At 35.7% G+C, this 23,237-nt stretch overlaps 1 protein-coding gene across 1 annotated transcript in view; it reads left to right on the plus strand.

Moving 5' to 3' along the window:
• PRTG (protogenin) overlaps positions 1-23,237 on the plus strand; it is a 129,001-nt gene that overhangs the window by 31,682 nt on the left and 74,082 nt on the right. The window contains exons 3-4 of the mRNA XM_004687527.1: positions 20,330-20,474; positions 22,268-22,401. Coding sequence (XP_004687584.1) covers positions 20,330-20,474; positions 22,268-22,401 — 279 coding nt within the window. The remainder of the gene's footprint in view (positions 1-20,329; positions 20,475-22,267; positions 22,402-23,237) is intronic.

Below are 23,237 nucleotides of genomic sequence, written 5' to 3' on the forward strand. Positions count from 1 at the left end.
AATAGCAAGCGAATTTACATGCAGGAGATAAGAAAGTCCATAAGAAAGCAGTAGTGTGGAATGTCAGATAATTGTAGAATTATATTGACCTTAGTCAAAAATAGCTAGAAAGAATTATTGATGAATGAGTCTCACTGATGACTTTGAGAGTGATGTAGAAGGTCAGGGAAATATGTTTTTACTGCTCCTTCTAGGAAGGTTTTAAAAAGAGAAAATTGGAGAAATCCCCTGTTCTTTGTGCATGAATATCTTTTTCCTTCTGGGAAAGTAGGCTCAAGAGGCCAGATTAGTGTTATTACTATAAAGTGCTACAGTTCATTCTCTGTTGACTCCTTATATTTCTAGGCTGCAGCTTGCATGTAATTTAAAAAAAAAAAAAGAAAAGGAACACTTTGTGAATCCTTGCTCTACTATTTATTCACTTTATGATACAGAGCAAATAACTTTTAATTTCTCAGAACATATTTCCCCTACCTATTGGTAAAAGTATTAAATATTAACCTGTTAATATTTTTGTGGATATTAAATATGTTCATGTATTTAAGATATGTGGTAATATCATTTCTTTTCCCTTTCAGCACTGTGTGGTAAAGCCTAATAAAGTGAGCTATAGGTTTATTAAGCAACTTCATTTTATTGTGGACAGGGAGCTTAGAACTAAATGTTCTTTTTATGAATTCACTTAATAAGGCCATCTGATGTGTATGTGTACTATATATGCACTTTTCCTCTGTTATCAATTAAATAAGCTTTGTTTTTAATAGCTATTAGAAAATTAAAGAAATGCTCAGACATGTCATACTGATTAATACCCAGTTTTTGAATGGAATGTCATAAGTAGGTCGTTTAATTGTTGTAATAAATTGTTACCATGTAAAAATGATACTGAGTTTTATTTTACAGTAGAATTTACTAAAGATCCACTAAGAGTCAGGTTATTTGGAAGAGAAACCAAACTATCATCTGAACAAGCAATGTCAAAAACAGTGGAGAATACACTAAGGTTTATCAACAAATAATTTAATATACTCTAGCTCTTAAATTACTTTAAATGTCCTTGAGGTAATCTTTTGGAAAAGTTAAAGTAATCCTAGTAGAAATATTACTGCTGTGATTTGAAGGGTTTTGTCATTTTCTCATTGTAAGTTTCTACACGAATGAAGTTGCTAAGTGACATGAATTTTGTTACAAAACCTCACTAGTCTTAATGCTTTCTTGATCCTTCTGTTTCTCTGACTGATGCAGAGTGTAAAATTGCATGGAATGTTCTTCCTGCACAGTTGAGCTATTAAGCAGAACTAATTCTTTATGGAATGACAACAAGGCATAAGAAAGGCATCTCTTGGATTAGGCAATATAAGGCAATCACTTGGCAAAAGGCTGAAGGGGAAGTGGTCCTGGTAAAAGGACAAAGCAACGGCACATTTTCTCTTCCCCTTGATTTCATAGGAACCACACAAGTTGAACAGCTTTGAAGCTGTTTAATGTGGCTTATTATGCATGTTTTTCTGTGTTGCTTCCTGTTTGTTTTTGTCAGCAGAGCGGCCAGGAATAATCACTTGATAAACACTTTAGGATATCTCATACACTTCTGTCATCACACACTGTTGCTGGGAAGACAGATAATTTGAGAAGAGAAAAATCCCAGTTGGGGATGTCTTTCAAAGTAAGATCAGATTTTACTCCCAAACTAACTGGATTCTGTCTATATTATTAGTGTACCATATGGAGACTGATTTAAAAAAAATTTTTTTTAACCCAAGATTAAGTAACAGTTGGGAAAGACAAGTGCATAAATGATTTACTTTTTGCTTATCAGCTCTAGAAGACAAGGAATGTTAGGGTAATTTTATGATTGTTTAACAGTTATAGAACACTTTATATTCTTTGTTGTTTTTTTTTTCTCCCACTGACAGCATGTTTCTATTTATTTTCCTTGTTCCTAATCTCTTCCTTAAATTCCTGCCAAGACAGACTATCTTTTATAGCATCACATTTCCATTTCTACTTTGATGTTATTTATGATTTGGTCTTGAGGACCCACCCTAGTTGACTATCATTCTAGTTACTGCTAATCTCTGTAGGTTGGACACCATCAGTCTTGCAGAACATAAGCCGAGGTATAGCTAGAGAATTACTTCTACTGCAGATGAGGATGTCAGCATGGCTTGATTTCAGCATTTCAAACATACATTCTGTGTAAGTTTTTTTACTTCTATTTTAAGAGAGTAGAAGTATGAAGGTGGCAGAGATGTATATGCAAAACAGTGCAAAATGTTCAGCAGTCTTGGTCAAACAAGCATTGCAAAGTCCAATAGTCTCTAAAAAATCTATTTCTCATGAAAAGTTCTGTGGAACAGACAAGTTGTTCCAAGACCCAAATTCTAAATAATTTCAAGTCTGGTCTGATGCAGTCTGTATCAGATTAAATATTATAAAACATCCCAAAATGGTCTCAGAATGCCCACAGACTTGCATCTGCGGACCATGCTGGACCCAGAACCAGTAAAAGGTGTGTGCCAGAATTACAATCCTGTAGTGTTCTGTTGGAATCAAAAGACAGAAAGCTGTACTGGGTCTTACAAAGGAAGAGCTGGTTGGGGTGTGTGTGTGTGTGTGTGTGTGTGTGTGTGTTATACATTCATAAATGTGCCTGTAATGCTTTTCTGACTCCTCACTCTGCTAGCTTTTCAAGCAGTGTGACCATAATCCCTATCTCAGAATAATGTTCCTCAAAACATTAATCCCTTTCTAGTTATTAGAATAAATATATGGTGTAAACTTTTCATGTATAGTATTCTTGAAGATAGCATGTACTTAGTTTTAGCACTATCATTATGCATACATAATATCCTCAGATTATTGTTATCCACATATGCTGTGTACACTCCTGATGAAGGAGGTGGTGACTGAAATCAATATATATGAACATTAGGGTGTATTTTATTTATAATGTTTGTCAGTTTTCTATTGAGCGTTTTTGTACCTGTGATGATGTGCCAGGAATACAAAGATGAAAAGACATAGACCCCGTCCTATGAATAGAAGACTAAAGTAGAGCTACTCTAAGTTCAGTGAAGTAAGTAGAATACAATCCTGGGAGAATGAGGTTCTTTAATTCTACTTGGCATAATCAGTTAGGACCTCACAGAAGTGAAGATGTTGTATAAGAGTTGGCTTTTAAATTTGCATGTACTGTCTTCTTGCTTAATTTATAATTCTTTATTAAGAATTGAGGTACAGGCCAGAGGTGCAGGGGTGGTGAGAGGATTCACCAGAAACAGAGTGGGGAGCAGAACAGGTCAACTGATGAAGTACACTGCTGAGGGGAGCAGCGGGTGGGTCAAGAGAGTTCTGCCGTGCTATGTGGATCACCTCTGTGGCCAGGATCGAACTCATGATGAAGTGGCTTTAACTTCTTAGTGCTATGCTTTAACCTATTGCTGGACCAGGGAGGGTCCTAAGTGTTTTTTTTTTGTTGTTGTTGCTAAGAGATGTCTTTTATTCTTTTATGAAGTCCAGTTAATAATTTTTTCTTTTATACATTAAATTTTTGGTATCATATATACGAACTCTTTGCTACACCATAGTCACAAAGATTTTTTTATCTTCCCTTCTAAGAGTTTTATAATTTTATGCCTCACATTTGGGTTTGTGACCCATTTTGAGTTGATTTTGCTCGAGGCAATAATTGCTGCAGAGAGCACTACAGCATAAATGCAGAGAGCATTTATGTATGAGGACACTGAGAGCCAAAGCGAGCTTACTTTTGGCAGGTCACACAGCTTATTTGTGACAGAGCCTGGAAAGAATACAGCTCCCTAACCTCAGTCCAGCCCTGTGTCTCAATTCTCTCTGCTTTCTGTACTGTAGCTAAAATACATTTGTTCTTCAAGGCAAGGAGGCCTGGTGTGAGGCATAGAAATCACACCTGTAATTTTATTCTCTCTTCATGGGAACCCCCCTCAGAAGAGGTGCATGGCACTACCTCAAGAGAAATGATAACCTATACATGTGAAAGATAATGAGTGAGTTAACCAGGGCCAGAGCTAGGACTTCGTGACTGCCAGGGTCTTTCTCTGTACTATACTGTTTCAGTAATGAAGCTGCTGAAAGTACCACAGAATCCATTGGAATGATGGTAATCATGAAAAGGACATTTGAGGTCACAAAAGTCATTCAATTTTCCACCTAATTTGGAAAACTTTTATCATATTGTTGAGGATGAACAAGCAGCAATTTTTACAGTGATGTGTTATTTTGTTTGCTCATTAGTTTTATTTCCACGAGTGAAATCATTAGGTGTTTGTCTTACTCTTATCTGTAATATTTCACTTAGCTTTAAACCCTCTAGGTCTTTTAATAATCACATGCTTTTTTTTTTTTTTTTTGAAGATTTATTTATTTGTGCACACAGAACTGGGGTACAGGCCAGAGGTTCAGGGGTGGTGAGAGGATTCACCCAGACAGAGTGAGGAGCAGAACAGGCTGATGAAGTACACTGCTGAGAGGAGCAGCGCGCAGGTCAGGAGAGGTCTGCCGGGCTATTTGGATCAGGATCACCTCTGGGGCAGGCGGGATCGAACTCGTACAGAAATGGCTTTAGCTTCTTAGTGCTGTGCTTTAACCTGCTGCACCACCAGGGAGGGCCCACATGCTTGTTATTTATACAAAAAACAAACTTGGGACATGGACAAACTTTTTATGAAAATTCAACCAGTGAGTCCCAATATTTCAACTACCTGAGTCAGCCAAAACCCAAAAGTCCTTGCTTTCGTCTTGTGTCTTTCTAACAGCTATGATCATTTTCTGTAACTGAAAAGCTTTATTTGAAAAAACTTTTTAAAAATTTTTATTGAGTCCCTCTTAAAATTTCCAAAGAATTAAAATGTTTCTGCTTAAAATTTTGTTTTCTTCATAGTTAGATGGACTCATTTCACATTACTTTTCATATCAAATTCTATTTACCTAGCATTGTTGTCAAATGCTAGCTCTTACATACCTGTTTAAAAAAAAAACACAACTAGGTTAGCCTATTCATATTTTAATAAGAAGAAAAGAAGTTGAAATATTGGGACTCAACTGGTTGAATTTTCATAAAAAGTTTGTCCATGTCCCAAGATTGTTTTTTGTATAAATGGCATAGTCATTTTAAGAATGATATAAGTTCTATAAATTGGAGGTAGAAAAGCTTCCTTGGACTTTTTTATTCTGCCTTAACTTTTTTAGATACTATATTTATAGCAACAAAGCTTAAGAATGTTTGCTACCCCATATATATATACATACCCCATATATATATATATATAATGGACTATTACTCAGCGATCAAAAAGATAAACCCATGCATTTTGCAGCAACATGAATGGAGTTTCTGGAAGGGATCATTCTTAGTGAAATAAGCCAGAAAGAAAAAGAAAAATACAGGATGGTTTCACTCTTAGCAGGAGCGTAAGGGATCAGGGGGAAAGTAAAAGTGAAAAACAATGAACCTCTATAAATCACAGAGATTTTACGGGAGTGGAGAGAATAAGATCAAAATGGGAGTAGGAAGAGCACATGGGACTATGGTGATGGCATATGGGTGAATTGATGGTGGGACGTCTATGGGAATTATGACCGAGATGAAAAATGCACAAAATGAAGAATGATGTAAAATAAATAAATAAATAAAAATATATAAATAAATAAAGAATGTGTGTGAGCCTATACTTAGTATTCCTGTTGTAAATCTGCTCCCATCTCCCACTGGTCTCTCAGTTCTTTCCATGTATCTCCACCTCCAGTTATTCTTCCAGTGTAGATCACCATTGTTTTCCACAAAATGTCTGCCAGGTGCAAAGGAATAAGGAAGTGTGAGAAGAGAGTGCAAGACACATGGAAGAAAGTTATCAGGAAGTAATTGAGGGCATGTGAGATCTATGTTAGTTTTTGGACAACACAAAGTCAATGATTATAGTTTTTTTCTCGAAGATTAACATTGACTGACAGGTTATCAAATCAATGCAGATGTAGCAGACATCTATACAGAGCACTCTAGACATTACAGTATGGCATCTGGAATGGTATAAAGTATCCAATCAACTGTGGGAGAGGTAAGTTTTTAATTAATTCCAAGTTAGGTCAAGTCTTGTATTCAAGGACGTAGGAAAGTCAGTAGCTTCTTCTTTGTTAATTGAGTTTAATCCTCAGGTGAGGGTTATGGTTTCTTTCTCCAGATGTTTTCCAGTCAGGTTTAATGGATGAATTGTTTTCTGTGCCCCATTGCAGAGTACTGCAATTATATCAAATGGTGGGCATACATTTTATGCCACTTTGCCCCACTAGAGATAATTGTTAAAACTTTCAGAAGTTTTACACAGTAGCTAAAATGCATCTCCCTCTGCTCTTAACTTTGTCTTCTTTTCTCCTTCATATAGTCATGTTTTCTGAGTTCTAACGGCTTCCCTAATTTGAAAATCGGGTAACCATGAATTCTGACTAAGTTCCCACCCAAACAGATTAGTTGTTTTTGGACCAAATTCATAAGTATTGCTTCTCTTAAAAGGAAATATATTTCCTGGAGACTGCTGTATCTGGTGTACATATACACCTGTGGCTTGAAAGAATCTTCCGTTTCCATACCTCCCTGTCTCATCAGAAGTAAAGAATTGAGTGGATGGAGTCATTCCAAAAGAATGACAGTGATTAAAAAAAAAAAAAAGATGGATTGAATGTTGACTTGGCTTGAAATCTCTATACTAGTTTTTAAGATAAGGAGTGTGTACATATGTTTTAATGTTGCAAAGAAGGAAAATAAATGGAACAGGAGACCAGTAAATTAATCAGGAATAGGATTAAGAGTGCTAGAAGAGGGTTAACTTTGGTAGAAGTTGAAATGCTTACTTCTTTCTCATATTAGGAGTAAGGGGAAAAAGCTAAGAGAAGGAGAGATTTTAGGTGGTAAGGGAAGGGCGGGAAATTAAGGCATTTATGTCCAATAAAATAATAAAGATAGCTAAAACTTCATTCACCTTTACAAGCCCTTGACATGCATTACCTTTACATGTATTACCTTTCCATGCACTAAGCACTTTACATGCATTATCACTTTACATGATCTGTAATAAAGCTTTTAAGAACCCTATTTTACAGAGCAATATGTGTTTAGAAAAACTAGGCAATCTTCTCAGATTATATAATAGAGAATGAAACCCAGTGTTATTAATCTTAGGGATGTAAGAGGCAGGATTTTCTTTGAGTAGGAGGGAAGTTGTGATGTGATTTGAGTTTACTGAAGAAACATATATTGAGTGCCTTTTGTATACAGGGTACTGTTTTGGGCCCTTGTAACACACCGAGACTAGTTCTCTGAATTCAAGGAATTTACAATTGAGGGTTAATGGAGCTGGATATCTGATTAAAGAATCCCTGAACAGCAGCTTGTGGCCCAGGTGACAGGAAGGTATATAGAAAGCTTTTTTCACCTCTCAACGAAGAAGTTAAGTTTGGGGAGAGTCTGGGTAGTGTCAAGTCTGGAGTTTACCGAGAAATTTTGATAAGATACCAAAGAATTCTCAGTGTTATTAAAGTATCCTTTAATGTGTGTACAGAGGGAATATGATAGAAAGCAATCTAGTCTATAGAAGCTTTGCATGTAGGATATATTCTTGAAGTTTTTGGTACAAAGTTTTTAGCCTCTATTTTATTTATAATTTTATATATTTTATATGTATTTGAACACATTTTAGTCTGTATATTTTCTTTTTTTTTTTTTTTAAAGATTTATTTATTTGTGCATACAGAACTGGGGTACAGGCCAGAGGCTCAGGGGCGGCGAGAGGCTTCACCAGAGACAGAGTGGGGAGCAGGACAGGCAGATCTATGAAGTACACTGCTGAGGGGAGCAGCGGGCGGGTCAGGAGAGGTCTGCCCAGCCATGTGGTCACCTCCGGGGCAGGTGGGAATCGAACTCGTGCGGAAGCGGCTTTAGAATCTCAGTGCAGTGCTTTAACCCGCTGCACCACCAGGGAGGGCCATAGTCTGTATATTTTCTTGAATAATAAATGTGTACCTTTTAGCAAATGGTTGTCAGGATTATCACAGATTCAAGAATGATAATATGTTCATTAGAAGTTAAGCAATAAACTGTTTACAGAATACCTACTGTGTACTCAATTATCGCACACAGTTATTGCGTTTTTCATATGCTATGTTATTCTTATTAAATAAATTAATTTTTTCTGTAATTTTTTCTGTAGGCTTCTTGCCTAGTCTTGTGGTGTTTCAACTTTTGTTTGAACTTTGTAACAGATAGTTGGTTTTTATCTAAATAGGGAAAGCATAGTTGTCCTGATGCTTTGATTAAATGATGGATGAGGTGTCTGTGTCTGCTTCTGTTCAGTTGCATGTCAGTAGTTAAGTATGAAGATTCTAAATAAATTAGACTTGATGAAGTAAAAAAAACACTTAATTTTGATCAGCAAAACCTGAAGTAGACAAATGCATGATTTGAAAGATTCTTGTTATAGAAATAAAATTTAATATATGTAAAACTCCAGAACAGATTGAAATTGTGGACATTTGTGAACCTAAGATAAAAATCTCTTGATGAGCTACTTAATAGTTTTCCCATAGCTGATTGATGACTTAAAAACATGAAAATAGCACAGGAGCCCTGGAACATAACTGCTGCCTGTGTTCCCTGTCATTTAGGAGTCCCTAAGGAGGGTTGTGTGGCAATACCAACCCATGCTACTTTTCCAGCTGGGTTGAAACAGTCTGGGCCCATTGGCTCATCTGCAGCATTAGAAACACTGTTTTAAACCCCTCCTCAAGATTCTGAAATATTTGCTGCTTAGTGAAAGAATATTTTAAGTGCATTTCAATAAAATGATATTTCTAGATTAGAGAATAATGTGGGTGCTTAAATTATTAGATGGTATGATATTTCAGACTATGTACCTATAATTTTTCGTTTGTTTTAAAATCAGTATGCTTTTTTTTTTCCATTTCAACCTTATAGAAGCATGAATAGTATATTAATTTAATGTAGTCACACATTCTCAGTGTGGAAGCATACATATGTTGCTTTGTAATCAAATAAAAGTTTGTGAAACTTTTCCCTCCTAGCACCTTTGATACTCATTTTCTGACTGTAAATCATAGAAGTAAATGATTAAGTAGACAGGTGAAGAGGAGGAAGTCACAAATAAAATAGGCACTTACATTTATGATGTTTGCAAGGTTGTTTTTGAGGATGGGGCATGTTTCTTAAGACCTTGTTTCTTGCCTGTTTTATAGAGCTCTGGCCTCTTAACAACACAGCTTTAATGACTTCTTTTGGGGCTTTAGGTTTATGTTAGCACTGACTGGAGGGAAGAAAAAGGTCAGGTTTCACAAGGAAGCTGTAGACTTGTAAAATCATACCTCTGGCAAACACAAAGTCCACATCAAGAAGAAAGATGAGATTTGCATAAAGACAAGGTGTTTCACCATTTGAATAAGTATGAAGTATTTTGATAATACTGAAGATTGTGAACCAAAGTTTTAGGGGGCTTTAATATTGTAAAGGACACTCTGATTAATTCAACTTTAAAGCCCCACTTCAAAATCAAAATAGAAAAACACCACTTTCTGGGTAACAATGTTGATATTTCATATTTGCATTTTTTTCTAGAGCTCTTAAGTTTTGATATAACTTTAAATTTTCTATTGGAAAATGTCTCTTTATTCAGATGTTCTTGTGGTTTTCAGATTGAGACCACTGTTCAGGGAAATAATCAAGCATCCATAGATCATAGGTGAACTCTTTCCAAAGAATGAGCAGTTCAAAGTACCAAAAAGTACAGAAATTAAAGATGAGGCAATTCGCCAGTTAGTAGAACAGAAATTAATACAGAAAAACTCTCCCTTTGATCCAATCCTTAAAGGCATATTAAATTTATTTTAAACATCATTACTTTTACTTACATAAAATGTTTTAATTATGTGTTTTTGTAGAAAAAAATGTAAGTACAGAAAATCTCAACATACATGTATACCACTAGAGAATCCAAACTTAATTATTTTTCTTTGTAATCTGTCCTCTTATTATTTCATCATTGAAATAGAAAGTTTAATCTCTTAAAATAATTTGTCTCTGTATGTTAAGAATGGGGGAACCGGCCCTCCCTGGTGGCGCAGCGGGTTAAAGCACAGCACTGAGAAGCTAAAGCCACTTCCGCATGAGTTCGATTCCCAGCTGTCCCAGAGGAGACCACATGGCGTGGCAGACCTCTCCTGACCCGCCCGCTGCTCCCCTCAGCAGTGTACTTCGTCGATCTGCCTGTTCTGCTCCCCACTCTGTCTCTGGTGAAGCCTCTCGCTGCCCCTGCACCTCTGGCCTGTACCCCAGTTCTGCATAAATAAATAAATCTTTTAAAAAAATGGGGGAACCACTTCCGTTTCTTTGCATTTATGTAGTTTTATGTAAAAGCTAAATACATTGGCTTAGAAAAAGAGAAAAAAGTTGAAATCTTAGAATACCTCTACCTTTGTTCAGACGTTATAGTTCTTTATTACAAAATGTTCCCTGTCATCCTGTTTGCCTTTCTTTAAATCATCATGTAAAGTATATTCCAGTACCAGTGTATACCTGTGTATTTAGGGCAAATCAACCTGTTACTATTACTACCCGAAGCAACATTGTGAGAATTTATTAGGTGCCAGCTGTGCCCGAGTATATACTCATGTTATCAGGGTGTGTATGCATGCAGATGTGTATGCATATGTACATATAATTTTAATAATAGTTTTCCAGTGTCCACATTAAGTACTGTTAGTATCTCCACTTCACTCGGGGCTACAGAGGCTTGAGATTAAGTAACTTCTTGAGGGCAACACAGCTTGTGAATGCAAAACTGATTCTCACCCATATGTATAAATTTTGATATCACTCTTGTTTAAAAAATTTAACATTTAAAAAATATATTTTTGCAGAGAAGAACTGGAGTGTAGGCCAGAGGTGTGGGGGTGAGACTATTTACCAGAGACAGAGGGGAGCAGAACAGGTTGGTTGAAATACACAGCTAAGGGGAACAGCAAGGAAGATAGGAGGTCTGCTTTGCCATATGGATTAACTCCTGGCCAGAGTTGGAACTCAGGCCCTTGGAGTAATAGCTTTGAGATTTAACCTCCTAGTTACCAGGGAGGCCTGATATTTCTACTCTTACCCAGAAGGCTACACTGGTAGCCTCCCTATATCCACCTACATCATACAAGGAAAATGCAAATCATAACCACAATGAGATACCAACTCATACCCATGAGAATGGTTCATAAAAAGAAAAAACAAGCGGGCCCTCCCTGGTGGCGCCGCAGGTTAAAGCACTGCACTGAGAAGCTAAAGCCACTTCCACATAAGTTCGATCCCCGCCTGTCCCGGAGGAGATCCACATGAGGTGGCAGACCTCTCCTGACCCGCCCGCTGCTCCCCTCAGCAGTGTACTTCATAGATCTGCTTGTTCTGTTCCCCACTCTGTCTCTGGTGAAGCCTCTCGCCGCCCCTGAGCCTCTGGCCTGTACCCCAATTCTGTATGTACAAATAAATAAATTTAAAAAAAAAAAAGAAAAAAAAAAACAAGCAACAAATGTTGGTAGGGATATGGGGAAAAGGAACCCTCATATTCTGTTGTGGGAAAAGGGGGTGGATCTCGCCATTATAGAAATCAAATATGGAAGTTTCTCAAAATATTAAAAATAGACCTACCATTAGATGCAGAATCCACATCTAGGTATCTACATGAAGAATGCAAAGGCACTAATTCAAAGTCATCCTTATATTCATTGCCATACTATGTGCAGTTTTCCATGTTAGGGAAACCTAACAGCCCAGACTGAGGAGTGGGTTATGAAGATGCAGTATGAATACAACAATGGAATACAACTCAGATGAAATTTTACCACTTGCAACAATGTGAATGGAATTGGTGGGGAATTGTGCTCGTTGAAATAAAGTCAGAAGGAAAAGAGAAAAATCAGATGACTTCACTTGTATGACATACAAAGAAATAAAACAGACAAACCATAGACTTGAGACTACCAGAGTGGAGAACTCAAAGTGTAAAAAGTAAAGGAAGTGGGGAGGGACTGGACTATGGTGGTAGTCTGTGGGTGCTTTGGTGGTGAATATAGAGTAGTATAATACACATCTAAAGAGGTATGAACCTATACACCCTTAAATTGAAATTTTTAAAAGTCATGTTTCTTTACATTCTGATCAAATGAGAGGCTGTAATAGTGACCTCTTGTGTTCTCTGTTCAGGCACCAATGTATCTCCCAATCTTCCATGTGTACAAGCCAAAAACATCAAAACCATTGGACCTTCCCCGCTCTTTTCCCTAAACACCTTGTGGCCAAACCTTGTTGCTTGGTTTCAAGTCCTCTAGTTTGTTCCCTATATCATTCAAACCCATAGCCATTCTCTCCCCAACTATTCTGATAGCCTCTTTAACTTATTTCTCTTCTTCGAAGTATATCTCACCCCACCTCCAGTATCATTTTCTACCTCCAGCCCTGTGTGTATTTGACTTTGTTGATTAAACTATGTGTACTTTGCACTAGGAGTGTAATAATAAAAAGAATACTAACATTCCCCACAATGGAAAGCTGTGTGGAGTTTCCTCAGAATATTAAAAATGGATCTACCATATGATCTAGTTTTTCCACTCCTAGGAATCTACCCGAAGTATGCAAAAACACTAGTTTGAAAAGAAATCTGCACTCCTGTGTTTATTGCAGCACTATATACAAAACCCAAGTATAGAAACAACCCAAACACCCTAAAATAGATGAATGAATCAAAAAGTTATGGTGTATTTATTATGGGATATTACAGATGGGTGAAGCTAGAAGGAATTATACTAGCCAAAATAAGTCAGAAGGAAAAAGATAAATGCCAGATGGTCTTACTTACATGTGGAATATATAGAATCCAACAAAATTCCAAGAAAAAGTCAAAATTAGCAAGCTGACCATAGATCTGAGGAATACAGCAGAGAAGTGGGGGGAAATAGGGAGAGTTGAACAAAAGGCAATATGGTTATGGCTCACTGGTGGTAGGGTGCAGGAGATCTACAGGGACTACAACAATATAAAAAAAGAAATTTTTAAAAACTGGAGCTAAAAAAATTATTAACATTGCACTTAGGTAAACTTTTTTTAAATTTTAAAATATTGGATCCCTAGATAGATTTTAGAACTGTGATCTAATTTACACACATTACTATCTTTGACAGCCTCCTAAAAGAGGTACTCTTGCTTGAGATGGAACAACAGCTTCAAATCCTAATCTGCTGGCACTGAAAGGTGTTACTTTGTTTTGGAAATTTAGGAATTTAATCCAATTTAAAATCAAGGCATAGTAACATATATCTGCAAAGCAGAAATGCTTGTAAGAAGAAAACGTAATTTTTATCTTCCACAAAAAGTATTTCAAACTTCCACTCATGAGAGAATTGACATCACCTCTGCAACTTGTTTGGCTTCATATCCCAACCATAACACTTTCTAGCTATAGAACATTAAAGAAGTGGTCTATTCTCCTCTTCCCCAGTTTCCTCAGTTAGAAATTGTGATAATAATAGTTGTGAGGATTAAATAAACTATAATATATAATGTGCTTAAAGTAATTTCTGGCAATAAAATGTGTTGAGTTAGGCCTCCCTGGTGGCTCAGCGGGTTAAAGCACTGCACTGAGAAGCTGAAGCCACTTTCGCATGAGTTCGATTCCCGCCTGCCCCGGAGGTGACCACATGGCGTGGCAGACCTCTCCTGACCCGCCCGCTGCTCCCCTCAGCAGTGTACTTTGATGATCTGCCTGTTCTGCTCCCCACTCTGTCTCTGGTGAAGCCTCTTACCGCCCCTGAGCCTCTGGCCTGTACCCCAGTTCTGTATGTACAAATAAATAAATCTTTAAAAAAAATGCGTTGAGTTATTGCTATTTCTGTCATTAGTATTATCTCTGTTACATGATTTCATAATAAACAATTTTTCCTCATGGCATTTATCACAGTTTGAAATAACGTACTTGTGGAGTAATTTAGTTAAATGCTTTTCTCTGTCACTAGGCAATGATCCTAAGGGTGGAGTGCCTGTTAGTTTTGTTCATTGTATATTGGCACCTAGCATGTTCTAGGCACTGAATAAATAATTATTGAATGAGTGTACTTAGTAGAGGTTATAGTCTAAAATTGTTCTAAAATAAATGTGATTAGAATCCTTTTCTATATCAGGGAGACAGTTAATCTGACCCATTACCTATTATTAATTGCATTATGCAAAGTCTGTCAGCAGGAGTTGCCTAAAAACTAAGTGAGTTGTGTGATTATGAAAATAACATTTATATTAATGTGTGTTTCATGGAAATTAGTTCCTTTGTGTTGCAGTTATAATGTACATATTTAATAGCAGAGATGGCCACTATTTTTTATATAACTGTTTAAGATAAAATACTGTTGCATGCTTGCCATATAAAGCAGTTTGGTTTTGGAGTAATTGATGCAAAACTACTCCCTTTTTTGGGTAAAAACTAACTCTCTCTATATATAGTTATTTGTTTCTGTTGATGTAACAAGGATATATACACTCAATTTTTCTAATAAGTAGATTTTTCTAAGCAGTTTAAATATTTGAGAGGGTTGATAAGACTATGCTTTTTGACAGCACTTAATATTTGAATCACTTTTTTTTGTGATACTACTTTTCTTAGTTTTAGTAATAATAAAATGACCTATAGGAACCTTTGAATTAATAGATGGAAGCTGTTTGTGAGTCAAATGCAGCAGTATCCAATACTGGTGTATGTCTAGAGGATGTTTTTGAAGGGTGTGAGAGGGGAAATGAAAGCAGAAAGATCAGACAGGAAACTTACAATAGTTCAAGTGAGTGATTTTGAAACAAAGCTGGGAATTGATTTAACATTGTGTAGGAGGTAAAGTCAGTGGGAACAAGTGGCTGAATAAAGAGAATGCAGAAGGAGTCCCAGGAGAGTCTAACTTAGAGGAGTAGCTGGAGATTGGTGTGTCACCTTGAGGTAGAGATAATAGGCTTGGAAGAAAGAAGAGGATTTCATTTTAGACATGATGAGTTGAAGTGCTGCTTGTAAATGCCAGTAGGCAGTTGGAGCCGTGAGTGTAAAACTCTAGGGATGGTGATCTGAGTTGGAGATGTATTTTGGGAATCAGTGGAAATAGCTAGATGTTGAAAACTGGATGAGTATGATATCATGCAAAAGAGAATGTTGAGACATCAAGTGACAGCAAACCTCTGGAAGGAAGGGCTGAAGGAAGAGAGAAAGACCCTGAAAAGGGAGACAAAAGTCAGAAAAGGGAGACAAAAGTCAGAAAAATAAGAAAATGAGAAATACGTAGTATTATAGATAGCATTTCAAGAAAATGATAGATGAAGAAAGCAAATTAGATATTTGAGGTATAAAATCAGAGGAAGAGTTTTAGAAACTTTTTGATGCCACAGAGAAGAGAAAATGGATAGCTGCTAGAGGTTTGTGTTCTATAAAGGAAGGTCTCAAGTTTTGTTCATTTTGTTTTGAGACTGGGTGAGAATCAACCACTTTTGTAGGGTAAGAGAAGTTACCTGGAAAAAAAGAATTTGAATATGAAAGAGAGAGAAAAGGCATGTGTTCCAGGTTCCCAGAGGCAAGTGAAGAGAATGGGATTTGCATCTAGGTGAAGGATTTATCAACAGAAAAAAAAATGCAATTTATTTTCATTTCAACGTGTTTCAATTGTTGAGTCTTTGGTGCCTACTTTTTCTTCACTTCAGGTGTACGGATGAGAAACCTATGGAATGTCTAGCTACTCTAGGCAAGATTATTTTGCAAGTGGGTTGAATTTTCAAAAGGAATAAAAAAGTTAGATGTGTTAAATATAAGTGTTTTTGAGGATTAAAATAAAGTATTATTCATTCTGTGCTGAAAACTGGAGTGGGAATCAAGAAATATTTGGTGGATGAGTTCATGAATTGTGGCAATCACTTCCCTATGTATAATGTGTTAGATCATCACTATGTATATATAATTTAAATGTGCACAATGATATATATCAATTATATCTCAATGAAGCTCAGGGGAGGGGAAAGAAACTAGTTTAGTGCTTGCCAGGGGCAGAGGTGATGGGGAGATTAGGGAACGATGAAGTGTACAACTAAGATCAGGGATTTCTTTATATGGAATGATGAAAATATTTTAAAAGGGATTAAGGAGTAATTGCAAACTGAATGCATTAAAAACCATTGAATTCACTTTAACTGGGTGAATTGTGTGGCCTGTAAATTATATGCTATATTGATTGTAATTGCAATATAAGCTGTTCCTTATCACCAGTAAGTTAGAAGATTAATCCATTTATCTCTTAGTAGTTCTCAGAATTTTGTGACTCCAGTGTTTTAGCATATTTGACTTAAAGTGCAATTAGTTCAGTTTTTATAATAAAATACCTTAGAGGTATATTAACTTATACACCTGGAGAAAGGGAACAGCTCAACAGACATCATATTGTTTGAATGACTAGGTGAATTTATATTAAAAAACAATATTCAAGTGCCTAAGTGGCTGGAGGAAAATTACTCAAAGAAACATAGTGCTAGTATCAATAATCACAACATATTTATTTAATTGTATTATATATTTAAAAAATTGTGACAGTTATTTGGAACTACAGCAGATCTTGACTAACAAAAACACTCCTGAGAAAAAAGAATGGAGGTTCACACTTCCAGACTTCAAACAGTATTACAAAGCTATAGTGATTAAAACAGCTGGTATAGCAATAAAAAGCAAACATAACAGGACAGCCTCATCCAGAATGATTAAAGTCCTGGACAATTTCATACCATACCCAAAATAACTCAAAATGGATTAAAGTCTGGGATATAGGACCTGAAATCTTAAAATACATAGAGGGAAGCAGAGGTGATATACACTATCACATGATCCTTGAAGATGAGTTTGGAGGCTGAACTTCAGCAGCAAGGGAAACAAAATGAAATAAATAAATGGCACTACATCAAAGTAAAACACTTATGCATAGCAAAAGAAACTTGCATCAAAGCAAAAAGACATTCTCCTAAATGGGAGAAGATATCTATATACCATATGTGTGATGGAAATTGATACACAATTATACAAAGAACTCAACAATAAAAAACAGCCCAATTAAAAAAAGTCCATAGGGAATCTAAAGAGACACTTCTCAAAAAAGATATACAGATAGTCAATAGACACATAAAAAGATGTTCCTCATCTAGTTATTAGGGAAATGAAAATCAAAATAGCCTCACAATGCAAATTCATATCAACTTCACAACTGTGAGAATGTCTGTTATCTAAACGATAAGAGACCATGAATATTAGAAAAGATGTGGCCACAAGGGAACCTTTAAACTTTATTGGTAAGAATGTAAATTGATAAGGTCACTGTGTAAAGCTGTATGAATATTTCTCAAAAATTAGAAATTAGAAATGTTAAACACCCTATTTCCCCACTTCTGGGAATTTATCCCCAAAATAATTTGGAAAGATATATGTACCCCCATATTTATGGCAGCATTATTTACAGTAGCTAACAATTATACAAATGTAAGTCACCATCAACTGAAAAATAAAGATGTGATACACACATACACATACACACACACAAATTTATGTATACAACACAATGGAATACTGAAAATACATCCAGCTCTAAAAAAAAAAAAAAAAGAAATCCTGTCATTTGTAACAACATGGATGGACCTTGAGTGTATTATGCTAAATGAAATAAATCAGACAGAGAAAATCAAACACCATGCATGTGATTTCACCCATGTGGTATATAGAGACAACAAACAGATGAAATAAAACAAAAATAAACTTTTGGTCTATAAGACCAGTAAGTGGTTTACTAGAAAGAAAGGGGAGAGGTGATGGGGAAATTAGGACAAAGGGGACAATTGAGTGATGAAGAATAAAATTAGACTGTTGGTGGTGAACTTAATTTTGATTTTAATGATGTGTGGCTTTAAGCTACATGTTATAATGCAATGTTACTTCAATAAAGAAGACTTAAAAATAAGTTTCACTATATTGGATTGTTAATCTACATTGACTGTCTAATAGAAGAGTGACAGAATTTTGTCTACAAAAACTATGCCACTAAAATATAAGGCATCGTTTGGAATTATAGAAAACAAAAATAATAAACAAAAAATAAAATAACACCCCAAAAGCCCAAAATCATAAAAAGCATTTTTTTCTTTTGGTATTTCCACCTAGAAAACTTACTGCATTCATGGTTGCTGTGTTTAAAGACCTAATAGAATTGGAGGGAAACAGCCTTTCAGTTCAACTGATATTGTTATATGTAAAGCTTATTCTATTTGTTGTCTTTAGAATAGGATCCATTACTAACTGAAGTAGCGAGAAGGAGAGAAAGACTCATGAATACGTAATTAAAATTCTATGAAGTAAACATAGCAATAGAGGTCTGCAGAGTAGACAAGATGCATAGAGAAGAGTCAAGAACAACTTTCCAACAGATAGGAAAGTGAACCAGCTTAACCAGTGATACAATTTCATCACCAGAGGTTGTTTGAGAGTGGTAAGAGAAGTGTATTAGTAATGCTCAAAATGTGGAATATGGTTGTTCACAGACTCTTACTATTTTTTTTAAATTTTTCCCCTTTTTGTATACAAGAGCTGGGGTGTAGGCCAGAGGTAAAGGGGGTGAGAGGTTTCATCAGAGACAGAGTGAGGAGGAGAACAGACAGACTGACTGAAATACACTACTGAGGGGAGCAGCAGATGAGACAGGAGAGGTCTGCTGAGCCATTGCTACCTGACTGGGGGTTGAAGTCATGCTGCAGATAGCCTCAAAGTGCTGAGATTTAGCAGCACTTAACAGTTCAGTGTTTGACCTCATAGATCTAATGAGAATAGTTTCAAAGTCACTATTCTTGAGGAAGCAGAAAGTTTTTGTTTAAGGACCCTAATTATATATTACTTTTCCCTTACTACATCCGTTTTTGGTTGTAGTGTGATCCATTTATAGATCCATTTTCGGATGTACTGTGATGGATTTATAGATTAATGAAGTAAGTCAAGTCCAAGGCAGAATTTCTTAGTTTTCTGTAACCTTTTATCCTTTCAGTCTAATGAATCTTAAGTCATTTTTTATTTTCTCATAACTTCTCACATTATTGATAAACTCTAAAGGCATACTTTTTTTTTAACTGGAATCTGAGAAGGACATTAGACTGTCACTGGGACCCTTTCTCTATATCCTGGCAGACTTAGGTAGAGGGGAGGAAAGCAAAAGAGTCTGGAATCTGGACTCCATCAAAATGTAAAACCATGGACACTGATGACCAGTTCCTGGAGGCCTGCTGAAAATGGTAAAGAATTACCTCTTGAAAACATCAACACTTCAAGATTTATGTCCATTTTGAGAATACATTAGACTAAAAATAGTCTCTTGAGTTTCTCTGCCTTTTATTCATTAAACACACTATTTGTATTCTCTTTCTTTCTCATCAGCTCTGGCAGTTCAGCCTCATTTGATTCTAAACACAGACTGAGATATCTGAGTCCAATAAGATCCAAGTCGTTGTCTTCCTTAAAATATCAGTAGAATTTCACTGTTCAGTGCCTGATTAATTTTTCCAGCATTACTATTATCATGAAACTCCTTTGTTCAATAATTTTCAGTGATACCTTAATTTATACGATTGTTCTACTTTCTCATGAATGCTTAATTTGAAATACTCTCTACTATCTATTTCTGGCACTTTCCTCACAGCCCTGTAAACACATATTTCTTCTGTACTTGCCTTCATGGTTTTGTTTTTTTCACCTATAGTGTCTTATTTTCCCTTTCCATTTAAATCCAATGGATTCTTCAAAACTCAATTCATAAACAATCCCTGGAAAATAATTTTCCCTAACAACTGTTTTTATTAATTTTCCTTTCATGTGAAATGTAGTAGAATTTGAAGTTGTACCACAGTTTGGTATGTTACTGTGTATCATTGGTTATTCCTTATTTTTGTTTCAGTTATGCCATTCTTTTTCTCCAAGTAGACTAAGTTTATTGAGAACCTGTTAAAATTTAATTCTGGGAAAGATAATACCCCTTGAATTAATCTATTACTCATGCTTATTTCCTCAGTGACTTCTGTGCTAGCTAAATAGGTTTGATCTTATGTCTGGGCATGAATTGAAGTGTGATAAATAATATCAAGCATATTATTTCCAAGTATAATGTAATAGCATATGTATATGTATTTGTTCTGAATTTGTCAAATTTTTTCTTACAGCTATTTCCTTATTTGAAGTCCAGCCCATTTCTACTGAGGTCCAAGAAGGTGGAGTTGCTAGATTTGCTTGTAAGATTTCATCAAACCCTCCTGCCATTATAACTTGGGAATTAAATCGGACAACCCTACCTGTAACTATGGACAGGTAATACAGCTTTGTCTTTGGGGACAGATTAATATAGGAGTAACAAGAACATCATCATGAGATTACATGGTGGGTGTGGTGTATACTATACATCTAAAGAGGCATGAGCCTATAACCCTAAGTCATACACAGTGTTATAAATTGTTACCTCACTAAAAAAAAAAATACATTAAAAAAAAGAAAAGAAAAGACAATTAATGAATGGGTTCTCTGATATAAGAATTATAAATAGGCCCTCCCTGGTGGCGTAGCAGGTTAAAGCACTGCACTATGAAACTTAAGCCACTTACGCACGAGTTCTATCCCCGCCTGCCCTGGAGGAGATCCACATGGCGTGGCAGACCTCTCCTGACCCGCCCGCTGCTCCCTCAGCAGTGTACTTCGTCGATCTGTCTGTTCTGCTCCCCACTATGTCCCTGGTGAATCCTCTTACCCTCTGCATCTCTGGCCTGTTCCCCACTTCTGTATGAATAAATAAATAAATCTTTTAAAAAAAAAGAATTATAAATAATGAGAACAAACTAACAAACACAGCAAAAATACTCTTCAATTGAAAAAGAGGATACAGGGCCCTCCCTGGTGCTGTAGTAACGGGTTAGGACACAGCACTGCAAGCTGGCTGAAGCTGCTTCAGTGTGGGTTCGATCCCATCTCCAGAGGTGGTCCATGTGGCATGGCAGGCCTCTCCTGACTTGTCTGCTGCTCCCCTCAGTGGTGTACTTTGTACTTCGTTGATCTGCCTGTCCTGCTTCCCACTCTGTCTATGGTAAAAAGCCTTTTACTGCCCCTGCACCTCTGGCTTGTACCCCAGTTCTGCAATAAGTAAATCTTAAAAAAAAAAAAAAGGAAAGAGAAAGAGGATAGGATACAGTAGAAACAGGTGGGAAAAACCACTAGGAGGTCATCAGTGTAATAGAGAGACTGACACTAGAACTTTGGCAGTGAGTGTGGTGAGGCAAATACACATATTAAGGTATTAAACTACTCCTGAAGTATAAGGACCAAGGGAGAAAATAATAATGATGATGAACAACTATGTACCAGAGACATTTTATGGAAGTGGAGTGGGGAATGGGATCAAAAATGGGGGGGAGGGGAAGTGCACTGGACTATGGTGATTGCACACGGGTAATTTGGTGATGGGAAGCCTACAGGGATTACAGCTGAGATGGAAAAAGGCACAAAATGATGTAAAAATAAACTATTATATATATTAAAAAAACCTTCTCTTGAAATTAAATAGTGTTGCAAACCTGTGGTAAATCAATAAAATTATTTGAAAAATAGTAGAGTATTAAGATGGAAGAAATTATTTAAGGAAATACTTTATTATCTTAATCTCAATTAAACATATTTTTATAAGTATAAGCTTACTAGTATACACTTAACAAGGTTATTAAATATACACTTAGAAAAAACACAGATATAAGTAAGCAAGAAATAAGGAATTTGAGAAAAAACATAGTTCTAAGATACCAACAAACTGAATCAAAGCTATTCTGTGGAATGAGAGACTTTCATATTGCTTAATTTGTCTCATCAGAGAACTATAATGATGCAAATAAAAACAATTGAATCAATCCAGTGTTTTAAAAGGACTTTAAAGTATTTGACACTTTAAGATGGTTGAGTGTATTAATTTTTATGACAGAATATATGCTAAAATAAAATGTAAAATCTACTGTAAAGAATTTCATTATCTTTTTTACAATTATATATATATATGTATCTATAGCTATATCTATCTATATATAAATTTACATCATTCTTCTTTATCTTTCTTATCAAAACAGGATAACAGCCCTACCCACTGGAGTATTGCAGATCTATGACATTAGCCAAAAGGATGCTGGAAATTATCGTTGTGTTGCTACTGCGATAGCCCACAGACGTAAAAGTATGGAGGCTTCTCTAACAGTGATTCCAGGTACCATACTATGGTGGTTTTTTGGTTTTTAATGACATAGATATTTATTTTCCTTGCTGGTTATAATAATATTCCATAAAGTAGTGCTTGAGTTTCATTTAAATTATTATATTCTGTTTACATAATGGCCATTTTAATCTATTAAGTAACTTGTGTCAGAGGCTCACTTGTTATAATAATGAAATTTATTTTGTAACTATTTCACTTTTGTTTTTAAAATGCAAGTTACATAAAAGAGAAAAGCAGTCGTCCATTTCTATCAGAATTGTCCATTGTCAATGATTAATTTTTTTCTAGTGGATCATTTTTTATTTGTTTTATGAAAAAAATCATGATTTTCATTTATAAAAATAACCTGTTTATTATAAAGATAATATCTGTAAAAGTAAAAAAAATTATATTGAACTCTATAAGGAAGCAAAGAGATATGTTTAAAACTATAACCCCAACTCTTAACTCTGAAGACTTACTGGTGGTTACCAGAAGAAAAAAGTGGGAAGAGAATGGGGATTAACTGGTTTGTAGATGGTGACTGAATATTTAGTGGTGGGTATGGTAAAATAAATGCAGTTGCTGAGATGAGAAAATGTAGCTCTGGTATCTATACAGTGTTGTAAGTTAATGTTGCCTCAATAAAAAGAAAAAAAAAAAGCTAATATCCCCAATTCAAATGCCCAGAAATTATTACTAGTAACAATAAGTGAACATTATGTTATATATTTTTCTATACATACATGTGTATATAGACAGACACATATATACACACACATGTAACAGCGGAAAAAGCTAGAGAGATGACTATGAAGAAAGAAACATATTATTCACATGGAATTATA

The sequence above is a fragment of the Condylura cristata genome, unplaced genomic scaffold (genome assembly GCF_000260355.1).
Source record: "Condylura cristata isolate star-nosed mole 26May11 unplaced genomic scaffold, ConCri1.0 scaffold00023, whole genome shotgun sequence".
Classification (NCBI taxonomy): domain Eukaryota; kingdom Metazoa; phylum Chordata; class Mammalia; order Eulipotyphla; family Talpidae; genus Condylura; species Condylura cristata.